This window comes from Anolis sagrei, chromosome 4, assembly GCF_037176765.1.
Source record: "Anolis sagrei isolate rAnoSag1 chromosome 4, rAnoSag1.mat, whole genome shotgun sequence".
NCBI classification, from domain to species: domain Eukaryota; kingdom Metazoa; phylum Chordata; class Lepidosauria; order Squamata; family Dactyloidae; genus Anolis; species Anolis sagrei.
In genome coordinates this window covers 100,853-125,140 of record NC_090024.1, presented here as the reverse complement: position 1 = coordinate 125,140, position 24,288 = coordinate 100,853, and the positions used below count along the sequence as shown (strand labels likewise).

The window sequence follows — 24,288 nt, the reverse complement described above, 5'->3', positions numbered from 1 at the left end:
TCTTGGCAGAATGGGGTTGGACTGGATGATGGCCCATGAGGTCTCTTCCAACTCTTTGATTCTATGATTCTATGAGAGGGTGTGCTTTCCAGCCGTCTTGCAGTGCTGGGCACCCTCTCCTAGGTGAGAAATAAAACTGGAAAAACTGGAAGCTGTCTCGGTCTTTTCCATTCTCTACGATCTCTACGAATCCTGAAAATTGGCAGCCGGCATCTGCCGCTACACCTGACTGGCCGAAGGGGGCCGCACTAGATTTCCTTCGTATACTCTAGAGATGCCACCCATGTATGTTGGCAACACATCAAGAGAAAGTGTCTCTAAAATATGGCCCTACAGCCTGAAAAACTCACAACAGTCCATTGATTCGAGCGATGAGAGCCTTCCACAATATGTTGTTAATACATTTATTTATTTTATTTGTCGTGTCAGAACAACCAGTCAAATTACATTACATTTCTAACAGAACAAAGCAAAGAAGCAGATTACAAAATTTGTGAGTATGGTAGTTGATTAAATGTCCTTTGACCAGTCTCTGGCCACTTGGAGTGCTTCTGGTGTTGCTGCAAGAAGATCCTAATTAATTAATTAAGGTATTAATACATTAATAATGGAAGATGAAAGAGAGACGAGAAATAGAGGGAAGGCTCCAATTACGTGGAAATGTATAAGTGTTGTGATTTAATAAATACCAAAAGGAATCTTACCTAACGGTGACTTAGAAGATGCTAGTTCAAAGAGAAGGGAGTGACGGTGCCATGAAAACCCACATTTTTTTATCTTTTTTTATATTTCTTGTAATCTATCCCTCTTATTATTGCCTGTATTGAGAGCTTGATTCAAAATGCAAAGCCATAGGTTCAGTTCCACAGTATTCCCTTTCCTCTTTTGAATCATAGAGTTGGAAGAGACCTTGTGGGCTATCCAGTCCTCTTCCTGCCAGGAAGCAGGAATATTGCATTCAAAGCACCCCTGGCAGATGGCCACCCAGCGTCTGCTTAAAAGCCTCCAGAGAAAGCGCTTCCACCACACTCCCTCCGGGGCAGAGAGGGAAAGAGTTCCACTGCTGAACAGCCCTTCTCACAGTCAGGAAGTTCTTCCTCATGTTCAGGTGGAATCTCCTCTCTTGTCGTTTGAAGCCATTGTGTCCCAGTCTCCAGGGAAACAGGAAGGAAGCACCCTCCCTGTGACTTCCCCTCACATATTTATACATGGCCCTCATCATGTCTCCTCTCAGTCTTCACTTTAGAAGGCTAAACATGCCCAGCTCCTTAAGCCGCTCCTCATAGGGCTTGTTCTCCAGGCCCTTGATCATTGTAGTCGCCCTCCTCTGGACACATTCCAGCTTGTCCACATCTCCCTTCGATTGTGGTGCCCAGAACTAGACACAATATTCCAGGTAAAGTGGTCTAACCAAAGCAGAATAGAGCATGGGGAGCATGACTTCCCTAGATCTAGACACTAGGCTCCTCTTGATGCAGGCCAAAATCCCATTGGCTTTTTTAGCCACTGCATCACATTGTTGGCTCATGTTTAACTTGTTCTCCACAAGGACTCTTTCACACGTACTGCTCTCGAGCCAGGCCTCATTGTCCCCCATTCTGTACCTTTGCATTTCAATTTCTTCTGCCGTCTGTCGGTGGTGCTTTGAATGCAATATTCCTGCTTCTTGGCAGAATGGGGTTGGACTGGATGACGGCCCATGAGGTCTCTTCCAACTCTAGGATTCCAAGTGGAGTATCTTGCCTTTGTCCCCGTGGAGCTTCATTTTGTTAGTTTTGGCCCATCATCTCTCTAATCTGTCAAGATCCCTTTGAGTCCTGTCTTCTGGAGTCTTGGCTCTCCCTCCCAATTTGGTGTCGTCTGCAAACTTGATGATCCTTCCTTCTAGCCCTTCATCTAAGTCGTTAGTAAAGATCCTGAGCAGGACGGAGCCCTGCTGATGGCACTCCACTCGTCACTTCTTTCCAAGATGAAGAGGAGGAAGCCTTGGGGAGAATCACCCTCTGGGTTCATCCGCTTAACCAATTCCAGATCCACCTCACCGTAGTTTTGCCTAGCCCACATTGGACTAGTTTCCTTGCCAGAAGGTCATGGGGGACCTTGTTGAAGGCCTTACTGAAGTGCAGATACGCTACATCCACGGCATCATTCCCCGCATCTACCCAGCTTGTAACCTACTGAAAAAAGAGACCAGATGAGTCTGGCACGACTTGTTTTTGAGAAATCAAGGTTGACTATTAGCGATGACCGCATTTGTTTCTAAGTGTCTGCAGACCACTTCCTCAACAATCTTTTCCAGAATCTTGCCTGGTATCGACGTGAGGCTGACTGGACATTGGTCAGTGTTTGGGTTGTCCTTTTTTCCCTTCTTGAAGATACTTACTTACTTAGGCGATCCCTCGTTGGACGAGTAAGATGGTCTTCCATCATGGGTTTCCCTGTGGGTGCGTATGTGGCTGTGGAGCCCTATTCTTGCTCTGCATCTTCTTCCGCAGTGAGGAGGGCATTGGTTTCCAGACGGAAGGCGGTCCCGGTCGGGGTTGGCTTGACGCGCCTTCCTCCTGGCACGTTTCTCTCTTTCACCCTCCACTCGTGCCTCCTCAAATTCTGCAGCACTGCTGGTCACAGCTGACCTCCAGCTGGAGCACTCAAGGGCCAGGGCTTCCCAGTTCTCAGTGTCTATGCCAGAGTTTTTAAGGCTGGCTTTGAGCCCGTCTTTAAATCTCTTTTCCTGTCCACCAACGTTCCGTTTTCCGTTCTTAAGTTCGGAGTAGAGCAACTGCTTTGGGAGACGGTGGTCAGGCATCCGGACAACGTGGCCGGCCCAGCGGAGTTGATGTTGGAGGACCATCGCTTCAATGCTGGTAGTCTTTGCTTCTTCCAGCACACTGACGTTTGTCCGCTTGTCTTCCCAGGAGATTTGCAGGATTTTCTGGAGGCAGCGCTGATGGAATCGTTCCAGGAGTTGCATGTGACGTCTGTAGACAGTCCACGTCTCACAGGCATATAGCAGGGTTGGGAGGACAATAGCTTTATAGACAAGCCCCTTGGTCTCCCTACGGATGTCCCGGTCCTCAAACACTCTCTGCTTCATTCGGGAAAATGCTGCACTTGCAGAGCTCAGGCGGTGTTGTATTTCGGTGTCGATGTTGACTTTGGTGGAGAGGTGGCTGCCAAGGGAGTGGAAATGGTCCACATTTTCTAATGTTACACCATTAAGCTGTATCTCTGGCATTGGGGAGGGATTGGCTGGTGACTGCTGGAAGAGCACCTTGGTTTTCTCAATGTTCAGTGACAGGCCGAGCTTCTCATATGCTTCTGCGAAGGTGTTTAGAGTGGCTTGTAGATCTTCTTCTGAATGCGCACAGACGACATTGTCATCAGCATACTGGAGTTAGAACTCCAGTCTTGAAGATAGATAAGGACCTTACTGGCTCTCTTCCAATCTGCTGGGACTTCTCCCATTCTCCAGGAACTCCCAAAGATGATTGCCAGAGTTGGACTTGGATGTGTTTAGAGCGGCCAGGTATTCCTGGGTGACTTGCTTCCCTATTTGGGGTTGGATGTCCTCTCTTCCTTCGTCCATTCCACGTTGCTGAGGTTGGAGATGACTTTCTTTTTGTGGAATCTATTAACAGCTTAAATGATCCGTAGAATTTTCTTTTTAGGCTATTAATAATCAGAGAAAAGATTTAAAATAAATAATCATGTCAAGAACAACCAAAACCAACCTTCAATAAAGAAGAGCTGGAAGAGAAAAGAAGAAGAAGACATGACAATATTGGAAGGAACAAGAAAGTATACCTCAGAGATTTAAAATTAGATGTGTTTTATAGGGTATATATAGAATCTCCAATACCTTGTGTAATGTGTGTCAATGGAATAGAGATGTCGATTGAGTTGTCACAACAATAATTTTGCATAACTTCTCCCCCCTTCCATCCCCACAAACCTCATGTTTTGTTTTGTTTTCTCTTTTGTCCTTTCTTTGCAACTTATTAGATATTTTTAAAGCTTTGCCAATTAAGAACAACCTTGCCCTGTGTCTCTATGACACCCCTTTCCCCGCCTTTCCCCAATTTCCTCCGTGTGAAATTCTTTTATTTTTATTTGTAAATTCTTAATAAAATATTTACCACCCAAAAAAGGTTGCATTTACAATGAATCATACAATCATAGAATCATAAAATCAAAGAGTTGGAAGAGACCTCATGGGCCATCCAGTCCAACCCCATTCTGCCAAGAAGCAGGAATATTGCATTCAAATCACCCCTGACAGATGGCCATCCAGCCTCTGTTTCAAAGCTTCCAAAGAAGGAGCCTCCACCACACTCCAGGGCAGAGAGTTCCACTGCTGAACGGCTCTCACAGTCAGGAAGTTCTTCCTCATGTTCAGATGGAATCAATGGGGCCAGAGTTGTGTCCCATAGGAAGGCTGGACAGTCACCTAGAAACAAAATTTGGACGATGCCTAGAATAGATGGTCAACACCGCAAGCCTAGTTTATTCTCAGAGAGAGGAGGAAGTCATTACCCCGCTCAAGAGGAATGGCTGATGAATTTATTTCTTTATGTCGGTTTCTTCTACCCCGCCCTTCTCACCCCGAAGGGGACTCAGGGCGGCTTACAAGGCACAATTCGATGCCAGCATCACATAACAGTAGTAAAACAAAATAACATCAATTAACAGTTACACAGTTAAACAACAACTCCTGCATTACAAGCATAAAACCAATAAAACAATACAAACCCAATTACTCCTCATAGACGGTCAGCGTTTGCTATCTCATAGTCCAAATTACAATTCCACATTGTCAGTCCTGTCAGTCCTAATCGTCTGGTTGTCCTTATCTAGTTGTCAGATTGCCCAAAGGCCTGGTCCCACAACCACGTCTTTACTTTCCTCCTGAAGGAGAGGAGGGATGTTGATGCCCTAATTTCTCCCGGGAGTGAGTTCCACAGGTGAGGGGCCACCACTGAGAAGGCCCTGCTCCTTGTCCCCACCAATCTAACTTGTGATAGCGGTGGGGTCGAGAGCAGGTCTTCCCCAGATGATCTCAAACTCCGGGGTGGGACGTAGAGGGAGATACGTTCGGACAGATACTCTGGACCGGAACCGTACAGGGTTTTGTAGGTCAGAAAGAAGAGGAGGCTAGAGTGCGTGTGGCGCCAGAATCCCACCAGCCCAGCCCAAACACATCTGAATGCCTTTTTAAGGTCTTACGGTGTGGCAATAGCAGTGGCCCAGAAAACATCTATTACAGCCAATATTGCATCTGCGAAGAATCGTCCAGCTGAGCTCTTCCGAGTTGTCAGGGGTCTGTTAAATCCGCCGAAAAGCGAGGCCTCTGATATCTCAGTGGCTTGCTGTGAAGCATTTGCTCGATCCTTCGTGGATAAAATTGAGCGGATTCGGTCGAGTTTTGACGTCACATTAACGGCAGTCTCTGGGGATGTAACGCAAGCATCTGCTTGTCCAGTTTTGTTGGATTCTTTTCAATTGGTTCAGCTTCAGGATGTGGACAGGATCCTTGGAGAGGTGCGACCCACCACATGCGTCCTAGACCCCTGCCCATCCTGGCTGATCAAGGAAGCCAGAGGGGGTTTGGCAGGGTGGGTGAAGGTGATGGTTAATGCCTCCTTACAGGAAGGAATATTTCCAGCGAGCTTAAAACAAGCTATTATAAAACCGCTGTTGAAGAAACCATCACTGGATCCCACCCAATTCGACAACTATCGGCCAGTCTCCAATCTTCCCTATTTGGGCAAAGTCATGGAACGTGTGGTGGCAACACAACTCCAGGGGTTTCTGGCAGACACTGATTATCTTGATCCGGCACAGTCTGGCTTTAGGCCGGGGCATGGAACTGAGACAGCCTTGGTCGCCTTGGTAGATGATCTTCGCCGGGAGCTGGACAGGGGGAGTGTGTCCCTGTTAGTTCTGCTGGACCTCTCAGCAGCCTTCGATACCGTCGCTCATGGTATCGTTCTGGGGCGCCTCATGGACATGGGGCTCGGGGGGCACTGCTCTGTGGTGGCTCCGATCCTTCCTTGAGGGACGGTCCCAGAAGGTGTTACTTGGTGACACCTGTTCAGCCCCATAACTGTTGTTGTGTTGAGTCCCACAGGGCTCAATCCTGTCCCCGATGTTATTTAACATCTACATGAAGCCGCTGGGGGAGATCATTCAGAGTTTCGGAATGAGATGTTATCTCTACGCAGATGATGTCCAAATCTGTCACTCCCCTGAAGACGCAGGTTCGCAGCTTGGGAGTGATCCTGGACTCCTCATCGCTGAGCCTGGAACCCCAGGTCTTGGTGGTGGCCGGGAGAGATTTTGCACAATTAAAACTTGTTGCGCCCGTACCTTGGGAAGTCGGATCTGTCCACGGTGGTCTACGCTCTTGTTACATCCCGATTGGATTTCTGCAACGCACTCTACGTGGGGTTGCCTTTGAAGACTGCTCGGAAACTCCAACTAGTCCAACGAGAGGCAGCCAGATTGCTGACCGGAGCGGCATACAGGGAGCATACCACCCCCCTGTTGTGTGAACTCCACTGGCTGCCGATCCAATTCTGACATGTATTCATTATGTATTTCAACATTTAAAAATTGTGATGGATTGTGATGTTTTTCTACCGGTGTGAGCAATAAAAAAAAGACTTTAAAATAAAGAAAAAGAAATGGACAACGCGACTGCCGGTTACGGAGAAATCTTTGATCCACTTGAAGAAAGATTGGGACGCCTCTTTCACGTTTTCACAACAACAACAACCTCAGAGGCAAATGTCAGTGGTTGGGTTTATGAATTAGGAGAATGCTGCCAAAAGCAGAAGGGATTATCTAAGGTGTAGAAGAATAAGGGATACAATCAACTCTGTTTGAAGCTTACCATAACAACAATAATAATAATATTTGCCAATACATCACATAGTCCTAGACACTTGGGGAGGGTCCGACGTGTGATCCAATACAACAGCCAGCATAGCTATCTTGTTTGCTGTGTACTGATCTTGTGGTGTTTCTAATAACAATAATAATCCTTCCCCGCCTCTTCTCGTGGTTCGAGGCGGGTTGCAGCATAATTAAAAGCATTATAAAAATTCTATAAATATATATATTTATATAAAGGACCCATACCTTGGGAAGTCTGACTTGGCCACGGTAGTCCACGCTCTGGTTACATCCCGTTTAGACTACTGCAACGCTCTCTACGTGGGGTTGCCTTTGAAGACAGCTCGGAAGCTCCAACTAGTCCAACGCTCGGCAGCCATGATTTTAACAGGAGCGGAGCGCAGGGAGCATACAACCCCCCTGTTGTGCCAACTCCACTGGCTACCGATCTGCTACCGGGTTCAATTCAAAGTGCTGGCGTTGGCCTTTAAAGCCCTAAACGGTTCCGGCCCAAGCTACCTATCCGACTGCATCTCTGCCTATGAACCCACCAGGAGTTTGAGATCTTCCGGGGAGACCCTGCTCTCGATCCCGCCTGCTTCTCAAGCTCGGCTGGCGGGGACGAGAGATAGGGCCTTTTCTGTGGTGGCCCCCCGGCTTTGGAACACCCTCCCCATAGAGGTACGATCAGCCCCTTCGCTGATGGTGTTTCGGAAAAGATTGAAGACATGGATGTTTAAACAAGCATTCGGTTAATCCGTTGTAACGAATTGTGATGACTAAGGATTGGTTATACACGGACGATGAATTTTGGATTACGATTCCAGTTATGAGATGCATAGGATTGTTATTGGTGGCCCAATAATTTGTACTGTATATGTGTTTTATGCTTTTAACTGAATATTGTTTTTTAAAAGTTGTAAACCGCAATGAGTCGCCGATTTAGGCTGAGATATTAGCGGTATACAAGTGCATTAATAAATAAATAAATAAATAAAATATTAAAATGTATTTTTATAGAATACGTATTAAAATACACAAAATGGAGATTAAAGGACATGACTTTAAAAACTCATGATTCAAAACAGGATATGCCTGCCGGAAGAGATGGGTCTTCAGTTGGTTTGGGAATTCTGACCGCTGACCTCGTGGTTGGAGCTTTTCTTCCGGCAGGTCATTCCACAGTCTATGGGGAGATGGAGGCGGGGTATGAATCAAGTATTATTGTTATTATTATCATTAAAGAACCTCACCCTGGAAGCTCGTCGCCCTCCATGGCTCTCCAGGCTTGAATTGGGCTCGGAAAATAAACGGCAGCCAGTGGAGCTCCTTGAACAGGGATTGGTTTCCCCCAAAGTCAGGGCTTGGGGGGAAAGTAAAAAGAAGTTTAAAGCAGTTGTGATGGCTACTGTTTTTAAATGTGATTGTATTGTTAACCGCACTGAGTCGCCTGAGGGCTGAGAAAAGCAGTATATAAGTGAAGTAAGTTAGTAAATAAATAAATAATAGCTTTTCCCAAACGGAGCAGAGAGGGTTTGAGGACTGGGCCATCTCTCCGTAGGGAGACCAAGGGGCTTGTTTGTAAATTATTATTATTATTATTATTATTATTAACTTTATTTGTCCCCCGCTAGCATCTCCCGAAGGACTCGATGCGGCTCACACAGGCCGAAGCCTCAGAAACACAGTACAGCAAAACATAACACAACAGCAAAACAGAAGCAAATCAAAATAGTTAAGCAGAATAACAACAACAGTGACAATACATCAGGACGCTTTAAAACTGGGCCGGCCAGAGCAGTGGGTACAGGAATTAGAAGTGCTGAAGTGGCAGGAGGGACGTAGGATTATAGAATAAGTGCGGTGTGCAGCGATCTTAATTCTACTAAAGTGCTTCTAGGGCTTGGGGTGGGGAATTCCTAATCTGAGAAGGCACAATCGGAACAGCCAAGTGTTTAGATTCTTTCTGAAAACTGCCAAAGTAGGGGCCTGTCGAAGGTCTTTTGGGAGGGCGTTCCAAAGTCGGGGGGCCGCCACAGAAAAGGCCCTGTCCCGTGTCCCCACCAAGCGTGCTGGCGACGTGGGTGGGATCACGAGCAGGGTCTCCCCAGATGATCGGAGTGAGCGTGTGGGTTCGTAGACGGAGATGCGGTCACGCAGGTAGGGTGGTCCCAAACCGTTCAGGGCTTTGTAGGTGAGCACCTGCACCTTGAATTGGGCTCGGAAAATAAATGGCAGCCAGTGGAGCTCCTTAAACAGAGGGGTAGACCTCTCTTGATAATGAGCCCTGGTTAGCATCCTGGCTGCTGCCCGTTGGGCCAGTTGGAATTTCCAAGCCGTCTTCAAGGGCAGCCCCACGTAGAGCGCATTGCAGTAATCCATTCTAGAGGTGACCAAGGCGTGGACCACCCCGGCCAGATCATTCCCCTCCCAACCCTGCCTGCCTATGAGACGTGGACTCTCGTTGTCCCAATGCCCAAAGATCACCAGTGTCTCCCAAAGCAGTGACTCTACTCCCAACTCAAGGATGGGAAACGTAATGTTGGTGGATGATGGGGAAAGAGACTGAAAGGTGGGCTCAAAGCCAACCTTAAAAACTGCAGCAGAGACAGCAAGAGAGAACTGGAAAGCCCTGGCCCTCGAGCGCTCCAGCTGGAGGTCAGCTGTGACCAGCAGTGCTGCGGAATTCGAAGAGGCAGGAATGGAGGGCGGAAGGGAGAAGCGTGCCAAGAGGAAGGAGGCGCGTGAAGCCAGCCAACCCCGACCGGGACCGCCTTCGGCCTGGAAACCGATCTCCTCACTGCGGAAGGGGGCACATGCAGGTCACGAACGGGGCTCCACGGCCACCCACGGAGCCACCACCCTCAAGGCCCTGCCCGTGGAGGGCCCGCATCCTCGAGCTACGAGGGATGGCCTCAGGAAGGAAGGAAGCGAGGGAGCTTGGAGCCTCCTCCTCCTCCTCCTGAAGGAGAGAAATGGCTGGGCCTGAGCTCGAAGGAGGGCTTGCCCGTCTCCGCCCGGAAAGTCTGGCCAACTGGGGCCTTCCCCCCCCCCCCGGGTGTTTTGGACTCCAACTCCCAGCATTCCTGGCCTCAGGAAAAGGAAAGGGCCTGAGGCCGTGAGGAATGCTGGGAGTTGGAGTCCAAAACGCCTGAGGGAGAGAGACTGTCAATCAAAGGCACAGAGCGGCGGGCGGGCAGCCAATGGGGGCCTCCGGTGGGCGGGGCGTCCCGGCCTCGGCCAATGGGAGGGCGGAGGCCGGTCCGGAAGAGGAAGAGGCGTGGCTTCTCCTTCTCCGCCTTCCCTCAGCAGAGCCGCCATTTTGTTCTTTGTGAAGCCGGAAAGCGGCGGCGGCAGCAGCGGGTGAAGCAGACCGAGAGAGAGAAGGAAGGCAGGCAGGCGGGCAGGCGGTATGTCTCCCTCGGTCTCCCTTTCGGGTGGTCCTGGGGCCTGGCTCCACCCGGGAAGAGACGGAGCCTCCGTGTCCCCCCTCCCCCTCATGGAGGTGGCTGTGGCCCTGACTAGGCCCGGCCTTCCTCCGCCCTTCGAGGCCCACCAGTATGGCACATAACAAAGCCAGAACAAAACCAAGGCAAGCATGGCTCACCTGGGTCTCTTCCTTCCTTCCTTCCTTCCTTCGCTCCCTCCCGAGGACACGAATCCGGGGAGAGGCGGGTGAGCTCCCCCTGTCAGCTCCAGCTCCTCATACGGGGACATGAGACATGAAGCCCCCCACAAGGATTATTTATTGGTCGTGTCAGAGCGACCAGTCCATTATGTTACATCCCTAACAGAACAAAGCAAAACAAGCAGATTACTACATTTGTGGGTCTGGTAGTTGATTAAATGCCCTTTGACCAGGACCTCGCCCCTTGGAGTGCTTCCGGTGTTACTATAAGAAGGTCCTCCCTGGTGCATCATGTGGCAGAAGGGCTCAGGGTGCATTGCAGCAGGGGGTCTCTGGTTGGCTCTCCTTCTCCACACTCGCATGTCAGCCAACTCCGCTTTGTGGAATCCCCATTTCAGAAGGTTGGCTCTGCATCTCGTGGGGCCAGAGCGCAGTCTGTTCAGCACCTTCCAAGTCGCCCAGTCCTTCCAAGTCCCCCAGGAAGGGGGAGTCTCTCATTTCGTATCAGTTCTGGGTTTGAGCCTGCCACTTTTGGACTCTCGCTTGCTGAGGTGTTCCAGCAAGTGTCTCTGTAGATCTTAGAAAACTATGTCTTGATTTAAGTCGTTGACGTGCTGGCTGATACCCAAACAGGGGATTAGCTGGAGGTGTCTCTTCCTTGGTCCTTTCACTATTGGCTGCTACTTCCCGGCAGATGTCAGGTGGTGCAATACCGGCTAGACAGTGTAATTTTTCCAGTGATAATGCGGCATGTCTCATTCAGAGCCACATCCACTGTTTTAGCATAATGAGATGTGTTCCACACTGGGCATGCATACTCAGCAGCAGAGTAGCATAGCGCAAGGGCAGATGTCTTCACTGTATCTGGTTGTGATCCCCAGGTTGTGCCAGTCAGCTTTCGTATGATATTGTTTCTAGCACCCACTTTTTGCTTGATGTTCAGGCAGTGCTTCTTGTAGGTCAGAGCACGGTCCAGAGTGACTCCCAGATATTTGGGTGCGCTGCAGTGCTCCAGTGGGATTCCTTCCCAGGTGATCCTCAGAGCTCGGGATGCTTCTTGAAATGAAAGGCACATGTCTGTGTTTTAGATGGGTTGGGGATCAGCTGGTTTTCCCTGTAATAGGCAGTAAGAGCACCTAGAGGTTCGGAAAGCTTCTGTTCTACCATCTCAAAGCTCCCTGCTTGGGCGGTGATGGCACGATCATCAGCATAGATGAAGCTCTCTGTCCCTTCTGGCAATGGCTCGCCATTTGTGTAAATGTTGAACATGGATGGGGCAAGCACGCTCCCCTGAGGCAGGCCGTTCTTCTGTTTCCGCCATCTGCTTCTCTGGCCCTGGAACTCAACAAAAAAGCTCCTGTTTTGTAGCAGGTTTCCTATGAGGCGGGTGAGGTGGTCGTCCTTTGCGATATTAAACATTTTTCTCAGGAGGAGGCAGCAGTGGATCACAGTATCATAGGCTGCGGACAGGTCTATGAAGACAGCTCCTGTGATCTGCTGCCTTTCAAAGCCATCTTCTATGTGCTGTGTCAGGTTCAACACTTGCGATGTGCAGCTTTGGCCTTTCCTGAAGCCAGCTTGCTGTGGGATCAGACATGGGTCTAATTTTTCCGTAATTCTATGCAAAATAAGTCTCTCCAGGACTTTGTAGAGGTGGCACAGCAGGGAGATTGGTCTGTAGCTTTTTGGGTCATTGCGGTCCTTGCCTGGCTTCAAGATGGCGATGACTCTTGCTTTCCTCCAGATTTTGGGGATCTGACAGGATGCAGTGCAGTTGTTCATCAGCTCCAGCAGCCAGCGCCTTGCTTTGGGACCAAAGTTCTTGATTTGTTCCATCCGTAGATCATCCAAGCCAGCTGCTTTGCCATTCTTACATTTGTTGAGAGCCATGTCCAATTCAGTAGATGTAAAGGGTTCATGGAGGTTGTTGTTCTCAATCTCTGGTTGCCTGGCTATTGGTTTCTTTCCTACTTTGGTGGCAAGGTTGGGTTTCCCGTTCTTCAAGAGTTGGTGTGCTGTCTGATCTGCCTTTATGTTGGCATGGGTATGGGTTTGTGAGGGGTCGTTGCTCAACCGTCTCAGCAGCTTCCACGCCTTCTGGCTGCTCCTGCCCATGTCGACCTCTGTGATCAGCTTGATCCACTGGATCAAGCTGGATCAACAACAAAATGCAGCAATACAATTAAATCAATAAAAACATAAGAATATAACATAAGAATAAAACAGCACAAACTAAATACAGTGTAAAATCAATCCCAAGGGCGGGCCAGATGTGTAAATTAAAATAATAAAACTCAGGATGAGATAGAGATGAAAAAGAAGTAGGCGGAAGAGTGGAGACAGGCCTTCTGCTGCTGGAATGTGGCTATACAGCTCGAAAAACTCACCGCAACCCCATTGTTCCTTCCTGCCTGCCTGCCTTCCATTCCTTTAGCCACTTTTGGGATCGACCCAATGAAATCAACGTGATGTTTCAGAATTGGAAGCAGTTCCCCTTTCTTCCTCTTCTAACATTCATTCTTTTCTCTCTCCCCCCACTCCATCCCTTCTTTTCTTCCTTCTCTCTGGATTCATTCCCTTTTTTGAGAATCCATGTTTGTATTTACTGGTTTTTATGTATGTGCTTGAGACCCTGATGCCTACATTACTTGGTATTCCCATTTTCAACATGGCCCATGAATGATAAGTGGGGGGGGGGGGGGGGGGGTTGGAGGTAAATAAGGTTTCTGGCTTTCATTCTTAATCCCTTGCTTCTTTTTTCACCAGGGAAATAAGGATTTTGTGGAGCCACCTCTTGGATACAGTAAGGAAACCAATACTATAAGAAGACATAATCCTCTGGTGATATTCTTGCTGAAATCTTGACCTTACCTCCAGATAAGAAATTTAAGAAGAAGAGTCAAATATCTGTTTTGTAATTAAACACCCATATCACTCTTGACATGCAGGATAAAACATCAAAATGCTTGGAGTGTGGAAAGAGCTTCACTAGCAGGAGAGGTTTACGTTTACATCAAACAACTCACACTGGGGAGAAACCCTATACATGCCTGGAGTGTGGAAAGAGGTTCTCTCGTCCTTCAGGTTTACGATCGCATCACAGGACTCACACTGGGGAAAAACCCTTTACGTGCCTGGAGTGTGGACGGAGCTTCGCTGAGATTGGACATCTACGGTCCCATCAAAGGATTCATACTGGGGAGAAACCTTTTGAATGCCAGGAGTGTGGACGGAGCTTCACTCAGAGGGCACACCTAAATTCACATCAAAGGACTCACACTGGGGAGAAACCCTATAAATGCCTGGAGTGTGGAAAGAGCTTCACTCACCATTCAAATTTATATTCACATCAAAGGATTCACACTGGGGAGAAACCCTATACATGCCTGGAGTGTGGACAGAGCTTCACCGACGGTTCAGGTCTATGGTCACATCAAAAGATTCATAGTGGGGAGAAACCTTATAAATGCCTGGAATGTGGAAAGAGCTTCATTAATAATTCAGGTTTACGTAAGCATCAAAGGACTCATGCTGGGAAGAAACCCTATACATGCCTGGAATGTGGAAAGAGCTTCGTTGATAATTCAAGTTTACGCCTGCATCAAAGGACTCACACTGGGGAGAAACCCTATAAATGCCTGGAGTGTGGACAGAGCTTTGCTACAAGTACAGGATTGCGTTACCATCAGTGGACTCACACTGGAGTGAAACCCTATACATGCCTGGAGTGTGGACAGAGCTTCACTGATCATACAGGTATACGTAGACATCAAAGAATTCACACTGGGGTGAAACCTTATACATGCCTGGAGTGTGGAAAGAGCTTCACTCGTAATACAATTTTACGTTCGCATCAAAGGACACACACTGGGGAGAAACCCTATACATGCCTCGAGTGTGGACGGAGCTTCTCTCTTATAGGAAATCTACGTTTACATCAAAGGACTCACACTGGGGAGAAACCCTACACATGCCTCGAGTGTGGACGGAGCTTCTCTTTTACTGGAAAGCTACGTTTACATCAAAGAATTCACACTGGGGAGAAACCCTATAAATGCCTGGAGTGTGGACAGACCTTTACTCTGAGGGGACATCTAAAGTCACATCAAAGGACTCACACTGGAGAGAAACCCTATAAGTGCCTGGAGTGTGGACAGAGCTTCACTGATAGTTCAGGTCTACGTTCACATCAAAGGATTCATACTGGCGAGAAACCCTATAAATGCCTGGAGTGTGGAAATAGCTTTGCTCAAAGTGGAGTTCTACATAGGCATCAAAGGACTCACTCTGGGGAGAAACCCTATAAATGCATGGAGTGTGGACAGAGCTTTGCTCGGAGTGGAGTTCTACTTAAGCATCATCAGCGGACTCATGCTGGGGAGACACCCTATAAATGCCTGGAGTGCAATCAGAGCTTCACGTGTTGTTCAAGTCTGAATAGTCATCGAAGGACTCACACTGGGTAGAAACCTTGTACATGCCTTGAGTGTGGAAAGAGCTTCACTCACAGTAGAAATCTACATAAACATCAACATGGAGGAGAACACTGGGGAGAAAACCTATAAACACATGGCATGCGGAAAGAGCTTCTCTGAGAGATCAAATCTACATATACATAGAATTTACATTGGAGAGAACAGTGGTATTTAACCCCATAGGGACTCTCCAAGGCAGAGCTTTCCAGACTTCTCATGTTGGCAACACTCTTTTTAGGCTTGCAGCCTTTTGTGGCACAATAATTCAGTTTAACTAGCAAAACAGAGGTTAAAACAAGCCCTTATAACATTTTCAGTATATATATATTATAATATCATAATATAGGTAAGTTTCATTTAGCCTTTACTGTATAAGCTATTCTTGGGTCATTTCCTCTATAGCTCCTCATGGTGGTCATGACAAACATTGTTCTCTACAATGGCTCCCAGTATTAAAAAACTCTAAAATTACAACAGCAAAACAGCAGAGAGGAAACAACCAAGCACAGCTTAACACCTCTCAACAAAAGATTTTCCCAGGCTCAGCCAGGCCTTCAAATGCTAATGAAGGTGGTCAGTTGAAACATTCACACCTGGCTCCAGCAGAGAAGAGCTCTTGGCCCCACCCCAGCCATTCCACAGATACATAAACCCATTGCCCCAGTTCCAACAGACCTCACTCCCTCTGAGGATGCTTGCCATAGATGCAGGCGAAACGTCAGGAGAAATGCCTCTAGAACATGGCCATATAGCCCGAAAAAACCCACAAGAACCTATTGATTCCCGCCATGAAAGCCTTCGACAATACATTGTTCTCTACAGATTTTATTTTCTCAATTAGAAAGTAATCCATTTTAGTGGTAACTAGCCATGCTCTGCCACACGTTGCTGTGGCCCAGTCTAGTGATTCTGATGTTATCCTCTATTACAGTGTCCTTTTTCCTCTATTACAACCTGGGGGTTGGGACCCCTGGGGAGGTCATGAGGGGGTGTCAGAAGGGTTACTAAAGACAACAGTATTTTCTGTTGGTCATGGGGGTTCTGTGTGGGAAGTGTGGCCCAATTGTATCACTGCTGGGGTTCAAAATGCTCTGATTGCAGGTGAACTATAAATCCAAGTAACTACAACTCCCAAATGTCAAGGTCTATCCCTCCCCCCCCCCCCCCCCAACGCCATCTGTGTTTATATTTGAGCATATGGAGCATTCGTGCCAAGTTTGGTCTAGATCTTTCATTGTTTGATTCCGCAGTGCTCTCTTGATTTAGGTGAACTACAACTCCAAAACTCAAGGTCAATCCCCACCAAACCCTTCCAGTATTTTCTGTTGGTCTTGGGAGTTCTGTGCACCAAGTTTGGTTCAATTCCATTGTTGGTGGAGTTCAGAATGCTCTTTGATTATAGGTGAACTATAAATCCCAACAACTACAACTCCCAAATGACAAAATCATAATTTTTGAGTGATGGTCACTCCTTGTGTTGTGAGACATTTTGTTGCCAAATTTGGTGTGATTTCGTTTATTGGTTCTTTTGTTTTTAAGGTACTCATGACGCACAGAGCATTTTTTTATATATAGATTACCTCAATTCATTCAACACTTGGTGCATTTAATGAACGTTGTGACAGTCCCTGCGCTTGAATGCGCCAGCACTCCACTTCCGCAGCGATGGGTGTTTTCATTCCGGGGCTGGACGGCCTTCCTGACTGGCCGAAGGGGGCCGCGCTAGATTTCCTTCGTATACTCTAGAGGTGCCACCCAGAGGACTTGGATGTGTTTAGAGCGGCCAGGTATTCCTGGGTGACTTGTTCATCCATTCCACGTTGCTGAGGTTGGAGATGACTTTCTTTTTGTGGAATCTATTAACAGCTTAAATGATCTGTAGAATTTTCTTTTTAGGTTAGATGTGTTCTAGAGGATATACAGAATCTCCAATACCTTGTGTAATGTGTGTCAATGGAATAGAGATGTAGATTGAGTTGTCACAACAATAATTTTGCATAACTTCTCCCCCCTTCCATCCCCACAAACCTCATGTTTTGTTTTTTCTTTTGTCCTTTCTTTGCAACTTATTAGATATTTTTAAAAGCTTAACCGAATAAGAACAACCTTATCCTGTATCTCTATGACACCCCTTCCCCCGCCTTTCCCCAATTTCCTCCGTGTGAAATTTTTTTTACTTTGTAAATTCTTAATAAAATATTTACCACCCAAAAAAGGTTGCATTTCCAATGGGGCCAGAGTTGTGTTCCATAGGAAGGCTGGACAGTCATCTAGAAACAAAATTTGGAAGATGCGTAGACTAGATGGTCAACACCACAAGCCTAGTTTATTCTCAGAGAGAGGAGGAAGTCATTGCCCCGCTCAAGAGGAATGGCTGATGAAGATCTGCAAATGAGCAGAAATGGACAACGGGAAAGTTAGACCCCCGGACACAAGCAGAACGGAATAGACGTGTCACCAGTAAGGAAATTGAAGAGGTTGTTCATAATCTTAAGCCAGACTCCTCCCCCGGACCTGATGGTTTTATGTCTAAGTTTTACAAAATATTTCATTCAGAAATCATCCCTCAATTAGAAATTTTATTCAATGAGATATTAAAAAATAAAACCATCCCGGAAACATGGAAGAAATCTGAAATGATTACAATTTTAAAACCCGGTAAAGATGAGACCAACCCAAACTCCTATAGGCCAATTACCTTGTGTAATGTAGATTATAAAGTCTTCACAAAATGTTTTGCAAACAGGTTGACAGATATAATCCCAAATTTAATAGGGAAAGACCAAGATGGCTTTATCAAAAACAAGATTAGTAGACCTCACTACCTCTGAGGATGCTTGCCATAGATGGAGGCAAAACGTCAGGAGAAAATGCCTCTAGAACATGGCCATATAGCCCCAAAAAACCCACAACAACCCAAGATTAGTAGACCCTATAAGGAATATATTTAATGTAATTAAGCCACAAGGGAAAAAGAGAAACTTTTTACTAAAATTGGACATTTACAAAACATTCAACATGGTCGGCCACCAATATCTATATCAAGACTGTGAAGACTTGAACTTGGGGAGACAGTTTTGTGAAGTAATTAAGGAACTTTGCAAAGATAACCAGGCTCAAATACTGATTAATGGAACCAAAACAAGAACGAATAAGATTAAAAGTGAAGCAAGGTTGCCCTGCCTGCCCCATCCTTTTTGCTCTGGCAAATTTAATCAGAAACAATGTCAAAATTAAAGGCAAAAAAATTGTGACAGAAGAATTGAAAATAAATTTATTTGCGGATGACGCCATGGTGTTATTGGGGTCACCAGAGGAATCTATAAAAGAAGTTATCAATACTATACAGAAATTAGAGAACTTATCAGGGCTGGCTATCAATATTCAAAAATCAGAAATACTACATAAGAACCTGACTCTGAAAGAGTTAAAAGAAATTCAAACCATCATGGGGATAAAATTAGGGGAGAAGAAGCTAAAATATCTAGGCATTTATATTCCCCAAAACCTAAATAACATAACTCAATCTAATTACAATAATTTATGGCAAAAAGTAAACAAATGCGTAATTGGAAAAAACGAAATTGGGATATGTCAAGTAAAATTAAAATTGTCAAAATGATGATTCTCCCAAAAAATTTATTCTTGTTTCAAGCGCTCCCATATCATATTCCCAGAAAAAATATTTAAAAATTGGATACTTCAATAAAAACTTGGATAGAAGGAACAAATAAAAATAGAATTCCCAAATCAATATTTTCATAGAATCAAAGAGTTGGAAGAGACCTCCTGGGCCATCCAGTCCAACCCCATTCTGCCAAGAAGCAGGAATATTGCATTCAAATCTCCCCTGACAGATGGCCATCCAGCCTCTGTTTAAAAGCCTCCAAAGAAGGAGCCTCCACCACACTCCCTCCAGGGCAGAGAGTTCCACTGCTGAACGGCTCTCACAGTCAGGAAGTTCCTCCTCATGTTCAGATGGAATCTCCTCTCTTGTAGTTTGAAGCCATTGTCCCATTGCGTCCTAGTCTCCAGGGAAGCAGAAAGGAAGCTTCCTCCCTCCTCCTCCTCCCTGTGGCTTCCTCTCACATATTTATACATGGCCCTCATCATATCTCCTCTCAGCCTTCTCTTTTTCAGGCTAAACATGCCCAGCTCCTTAAGCCGCTCCTCATAGGGCTTGTTCTCCAGACCCTTGATCATTTTAGTCGCCTTCCTCTGGACACATTCCAGCTTGTCAATATCTCTCTTGAATTGTGCTGCCCAGAACTGGACACAATATTCCAGATGTGGTCTAACCAAAGCAGAATAGAGCATGGGTAGCATTACTTCCCTAGATCTAGACACTATGCTCCTCTTGATGCAGGCCAAAATCCCATTGGCTTTTTTTTGCTGCCACATCACATTGTTGGCTCATGTTCAACTTGTTGTCCACGAGGACTCCAAGATCTTTTTCACACGTACTGCTCTTGAGCCAGTACATGTTTGGGTATCAGCCAGCACTTCAACGACTTAAATCTAGAAATAGTTTTCTAAGATCTACAGAGACACTTGCTGGAACATCTCAGCAAGCGAGAGTCCAAAAGTGGCAGGCTCAAACCCAGAACCTCAATCCATGGGTGATACCAAATGAGAGACTCCCCGCTGGGCACACAGAAGACGGGGCGACTTGGAAGGCGCTGAACAGACTGCGCTCTGGCACCACGAGATGCAGAGCCAGCCACAAGAAATGGGGCCACAAAGTGGAATCCATGACATGCGAGTGCGGAGAGGAGCCAACCACTGACCCCCTGCTGCAATGCCACCTGAGCCCTTCTTCCACATGATGCACAAGGGAGGACCTTCTTACGGCAACACCAGAGGCACTCCAAGGGGCCAGATACTGGTTAAAGGACATTTAATCAACTACCAAACTACCAAACTCACACATTTTGTATTTTGTCTGTTTGTTTGCTTTGTTCTGTGAGAAATGTAATATAATTGACTGGTTGCCCTGACACGACAAATAAAAAATAAATAAATAAATAAATAAATTGCATAAGTTAGTATAAAACTGATAAAAATAGAAGGTGTGGCTAAATTTCTTTTGGCCAAACAGCAATGGCATTGTCTGTAGCCTCCAACAATTCCTTCTCTGTACATGAGGCAGGGCACAATGGACAAGCATACAGATCACAGAATCATAGAATCAAAGAGTTGGAAGAGACCTCCTGGGCCATCCTCCAGTCCAACCCCATTCTGCCAAGAAGCAGGAATATTGCATTCAAAGCACCCCTGACAGATGGCCATACAGCCTCTGCTTAAAAGCTTCCAAAGAAGGAGCCTCCACCACTCTCTGGGGCAGAGAGTTCCACTGCTAAACGGCTCTCACAGTCAGGAAGTTCTTCCTTGTGTTCAGATGAATTCTCCTCTCTTGTAGTTTGAAGCCATTGTTCCACATCCTAGTCTCCGTGGAAGCAGAAAACAAGCTTGCTCCCTCCTCCTCCCTGTGGCTTCCTCTCACATATTTATACATGGCTATCATGTCTCCTCTCAGCCTTCTCTTCTTCAGGCTAAACATGCCCAGCTCTTTAAGCCAGTCTTCATAGGGCTTGTTCTCCAGACCCTTGATCATTTTAGTCACCCTCCTCGTAGAATCCTAGAGTTGGAAGAGACCTGTGGGCCATCTAGCCCAGCCCCATTCTGTCAAGAAACAGGACTATCGCCTTCAAAGCACCCTCGACAGATGGCCATCCAGCCTCTCTTTCAAAGCCTCCCCAGAAGGAGCCTCACTCAACGATACTCCCTCCGATCAGAGAGAGAGAGAGAGAGAGAGAGAGAGAGAGAGAGATAATTCTGCTACTGAACAGCTCCCAGAGTGAGGAAGTTCTTCCTGATGTTCAGGTGGAATCTCCTTCCTTTCCTGTAGTTTGAAGCCATTGTTCCATGGCGTCCTAGTCTCCAGGGCAGCAGAAAGGAAGCCTGCTCCTTCCTCCCTAGGACACATTCCCCTCGCCTCTTGATCCATGGCCCTCATCATCCTGTCTCCTCTCCTCCTTCTCTCTCTTCTGCAGGCTCAACAGGCCCAGCATCTCTTGAAGCCTTCTGTCTTCCCAGGGATTGTTCCCCAGACCGCCCTGGATCCTGTGAGTCTCCCTCTTCCTCTGAACTCATTCCAACTTAGAGTCATCCTCTCCCTTCAGTTGTGGTGCCCAGAATGGGACACAACAGTGGGATTCCCTGCTCTCGATCCCGCCTGCTTCTCAAGCTCGGCTGGTGGGGACGAGAGATAGGGCCTTCTCGGTGGTGGCTCCTCGGCTGTGGAACGCCCTTCCTACGGACATTAGACTAGCACCCTCTCTAATGGTATTCCGCAAAAAGGTGAAGACCTGGATGTTTGTGCAGGCGTTTGAGTAATTAGTGCAATCTGGGAATGGAACATAGGAATGGAACAATGGACGACGAACCTGGACTACGCTTGGATGAGGAGAAGATTGGGTACGGTTGTTTTTGGTAATAATTGTGCATTGTAATTGCTTATTGGTAATTTATGGATAATGTGTTAAGTCAATTGTTCTATGTTGTATGGAACCACTGCTGTTTCTACTGTTTTTACTGTTTGTGAACCGCCGTGAGTCGCCTTCGGGCTTGAGATACAGCCGTATAGAAGCAAAGTCAATAAATAATAATTAAATAATAAATAATTCCAGGTAACGTGGTCTGACCAAAGCAGAAGAGAACAGAGGGTGGGCATGACTTGACTGGATCTAGGCACTAGGCTCCTCTTGATGCAGGGTGAGGTGATACCAAGGAATATGTGGTGATGAAGGGGAGAGGTCTTCAAGGGAAGCCCCACGTAGAGTGCATTGCAATAGTCTAGTCTAGAGGTAACTAAGGTGATGATGATGGAGGGGAGATGAGGAATAAACCTCACACAAACTCAGCACCTTAGTTATATTTGCTTGTTGCAGGTTTTAATTTTAAATATCTCTATATATGACTCTTTGCTGTGTAACCCAATACTGTAGACAGTATTTAGCTTCAATATAATATTCAGCCACCTTTCTGGAATATCACTTCAATTCTGTAACTTGACACGAGCCATTAATATATTAGTTGAAACAAATAAATGTTTATTTATGAATTCTTGTGCACATGAAGCGTATTTGTTACACAGTACTTTTCTTCAGTTCCACCTGGATAATGTTACATTCGTCTTTTGCTCTTGTGGATACATAAAGCGGTTACTACTATATAACTTTCAGAACAGCTTATCTTATGCCGACTTGGTTAGATGACTTTCTTCTCTTTCAAATGTAATTCTTCCTCAGCCTTCTGACTCTATAACTTGTACCTTATGGTCTCTTCTTCTTATCAATAGTTTCACAGCAAACTTTTTCTCAGAGAACTCTCTGCTTCTCAGTTCCACCCAGCTGAGGACTTTGACTCAAATTAATCTCTTATCTCTTCAGTACTACAACTGAAAGTATAATCCTACACAAGGATTTTCTTCCTTCTAGCTCACAGGCTAGATCTTGATTCAAAATGGTTCCTTTCTTACTTTAGTTTCACAGCTCAAGACTCAAACTTCTGAACACATCTCCACCTATGAACCGACTAGGACATTAAGATCATCTGGGGAGGCCCTGCTCTCGGTCCCGCCTGCATCGCAGGCGCGTTTGGCGGGGACGAGGGACAGGGCCTTCTTGGTGGTGGCCCCTCGGCTGTGGAATGCCCTACCTGTGGACATCAGACAGGCCCCTTCACTGCTGGCATTCTGGAGGAAGGTCAAGACTTGACTTTACGAACAAGCATTTGGCTAAATATTTATTTATTTATTTATTATTTGCTTTATTTTTATACCGCATTTTTCAGCCTAAATCGGCGACTCAATGCGGTTTACAATGCAATTTATATAACAATAACAATAGATTAAAACACAACATACACGACAGACAAAACAAGACAAAACAACGTGGTAATCAACGCCTCAGTAAAAATCAGATTCCGTTCTCATAATCCTTCTACCATTCCTTTGTTCATTTATACCGTCTTCATGAGTTCAGTTGCCTTGTTGACCGAACGCCTGTTCATAGAGCCACGTCTTGACCTTCCTCCGGAACTCCAGCAACGAAGGGGCCTGCCTGATGTCTGAGGGTAGGGCATTCCATAGCCGAGGGGCCACCACCGAGAAGGCCCTGTCCCTCGTCCCCGCCAGCCGCGCCTGCGACGCAGGCGGGACCGAGAGCAGGGCCTCCCCGGACGATCTTAACGTCCTCGTCGGTTCATAGGTGGAGGTGCGTTCGGAGAGGTAAGCAGGGCCAGAACCGTAAATAGTGCAATGGAATATAGGAAGATGGTACAACTGAACATAGGAATTGGTATAAAGGATTATGATTATGGATTCTGATTCTGATTTGTTGCTGAGGCACTGCAATTATGATAATGATTGTTTTTTGACCTTGTATGTTGTGTATAATGTGTTTTAATTACCTTTTTCGATATTGTTGTGATAACCTTTATTATGTAAACCGCCTTGAGTTGCCATTTCGGCTGAGAAAGGCGGTATAGAAGTAAAGCAAATAAATAATAATAATAATAATAAAACTTAAGCTAGGAACCTCTTCACTCCAGCTATCCTGGCCAGAGACTGCCTCATTTTTTTAAAATGTCCCTCCTTCTCCTTTTTCAGTTAGCTCCGCCCTTCTTCCTCCTAGCCACTCTAAAATGGATACGTTTCTACTGCAGAGGCTACACAACCATGGCAACGCATCGCCCAATCAGATGTAGCCAACTGCTACCTGCACTTGTCACATATTTATTTATTTGGCTTGTATACCGCCACTCCCAATTTGGCTCGGAGCGGTTTACAACAGTAGATTAAAACAATACAACCAACTTTAAAATACAATAAAAATGAGAACAGACGTATCAACACAGGCAAAACCTCCATTATAATTAGTTATTCCGTTACACAGGCCAACATCCCATTGGCTTTTTGAGCTACCGCATGACATTCCTGGCTCCTGTTCTCCTTCCTCCCTCTCCACGAGGAGAGGTCCAAGGTCACCTTTTCCACGCGTCCTGCGGCCGCTTTGCATTTCCTTTTTTCTGCCCAAGTGGAGCATCTTGCACTTGCTCCGGTTGAGCTTCATTGTGTGTGTTTTGGCCTATCGCCCATCTCTCACCTGTTGAGATCCCTTTGAGTTCTGCTCCCGTCTCCCGGGGTCTTGGCTCTCCCTTCCCAAGTAACCTGCCTGCAAACCTGGTGGTCTTACCTTTCTCTAAGTCATGAATCAAGATCCTGGGCAG

General features: G+C 46.4%; 1 protein-coding gene across 1 annotated transcript; it reads left to right on the top strand.

The window, feature by feature from the left end:
• Window positions 1–10,219: 10,219 nt before the first annotated feature.
• Window positions 10,220–19,259, top strand: LOC132775216 (zinc finger protein 420-like). The gene is made up of 2 exons (XM_067467164.1): window positions 10,220–10,304; window positions 13,289–19,259. Exon 2 carries the CDS (start codon window positions 13,465–13,467, stop codon window positions 14,986–14,988), a length of 1,524 nt encoding a protein of 507 aa, XP_067323265.1. The 5' UTR covers window positions 10,220–10,304; window positions 13,289–13,464; the 3' UTR covers window positions 14,989–19,259.
• Window positions 19,260–24,288: the final 5,029 nt, after the last annotated feature.

Bases quoted from the DNA above. Each gene is read 5' to 3' on its own strand.
- LOC132775216 (XM_067467164.1), top strand. From the start codon at position 13,465: ATGCAGGATAAAACATCAAAATGCTTGGAGTGTGGAAAGAGCTTCACT.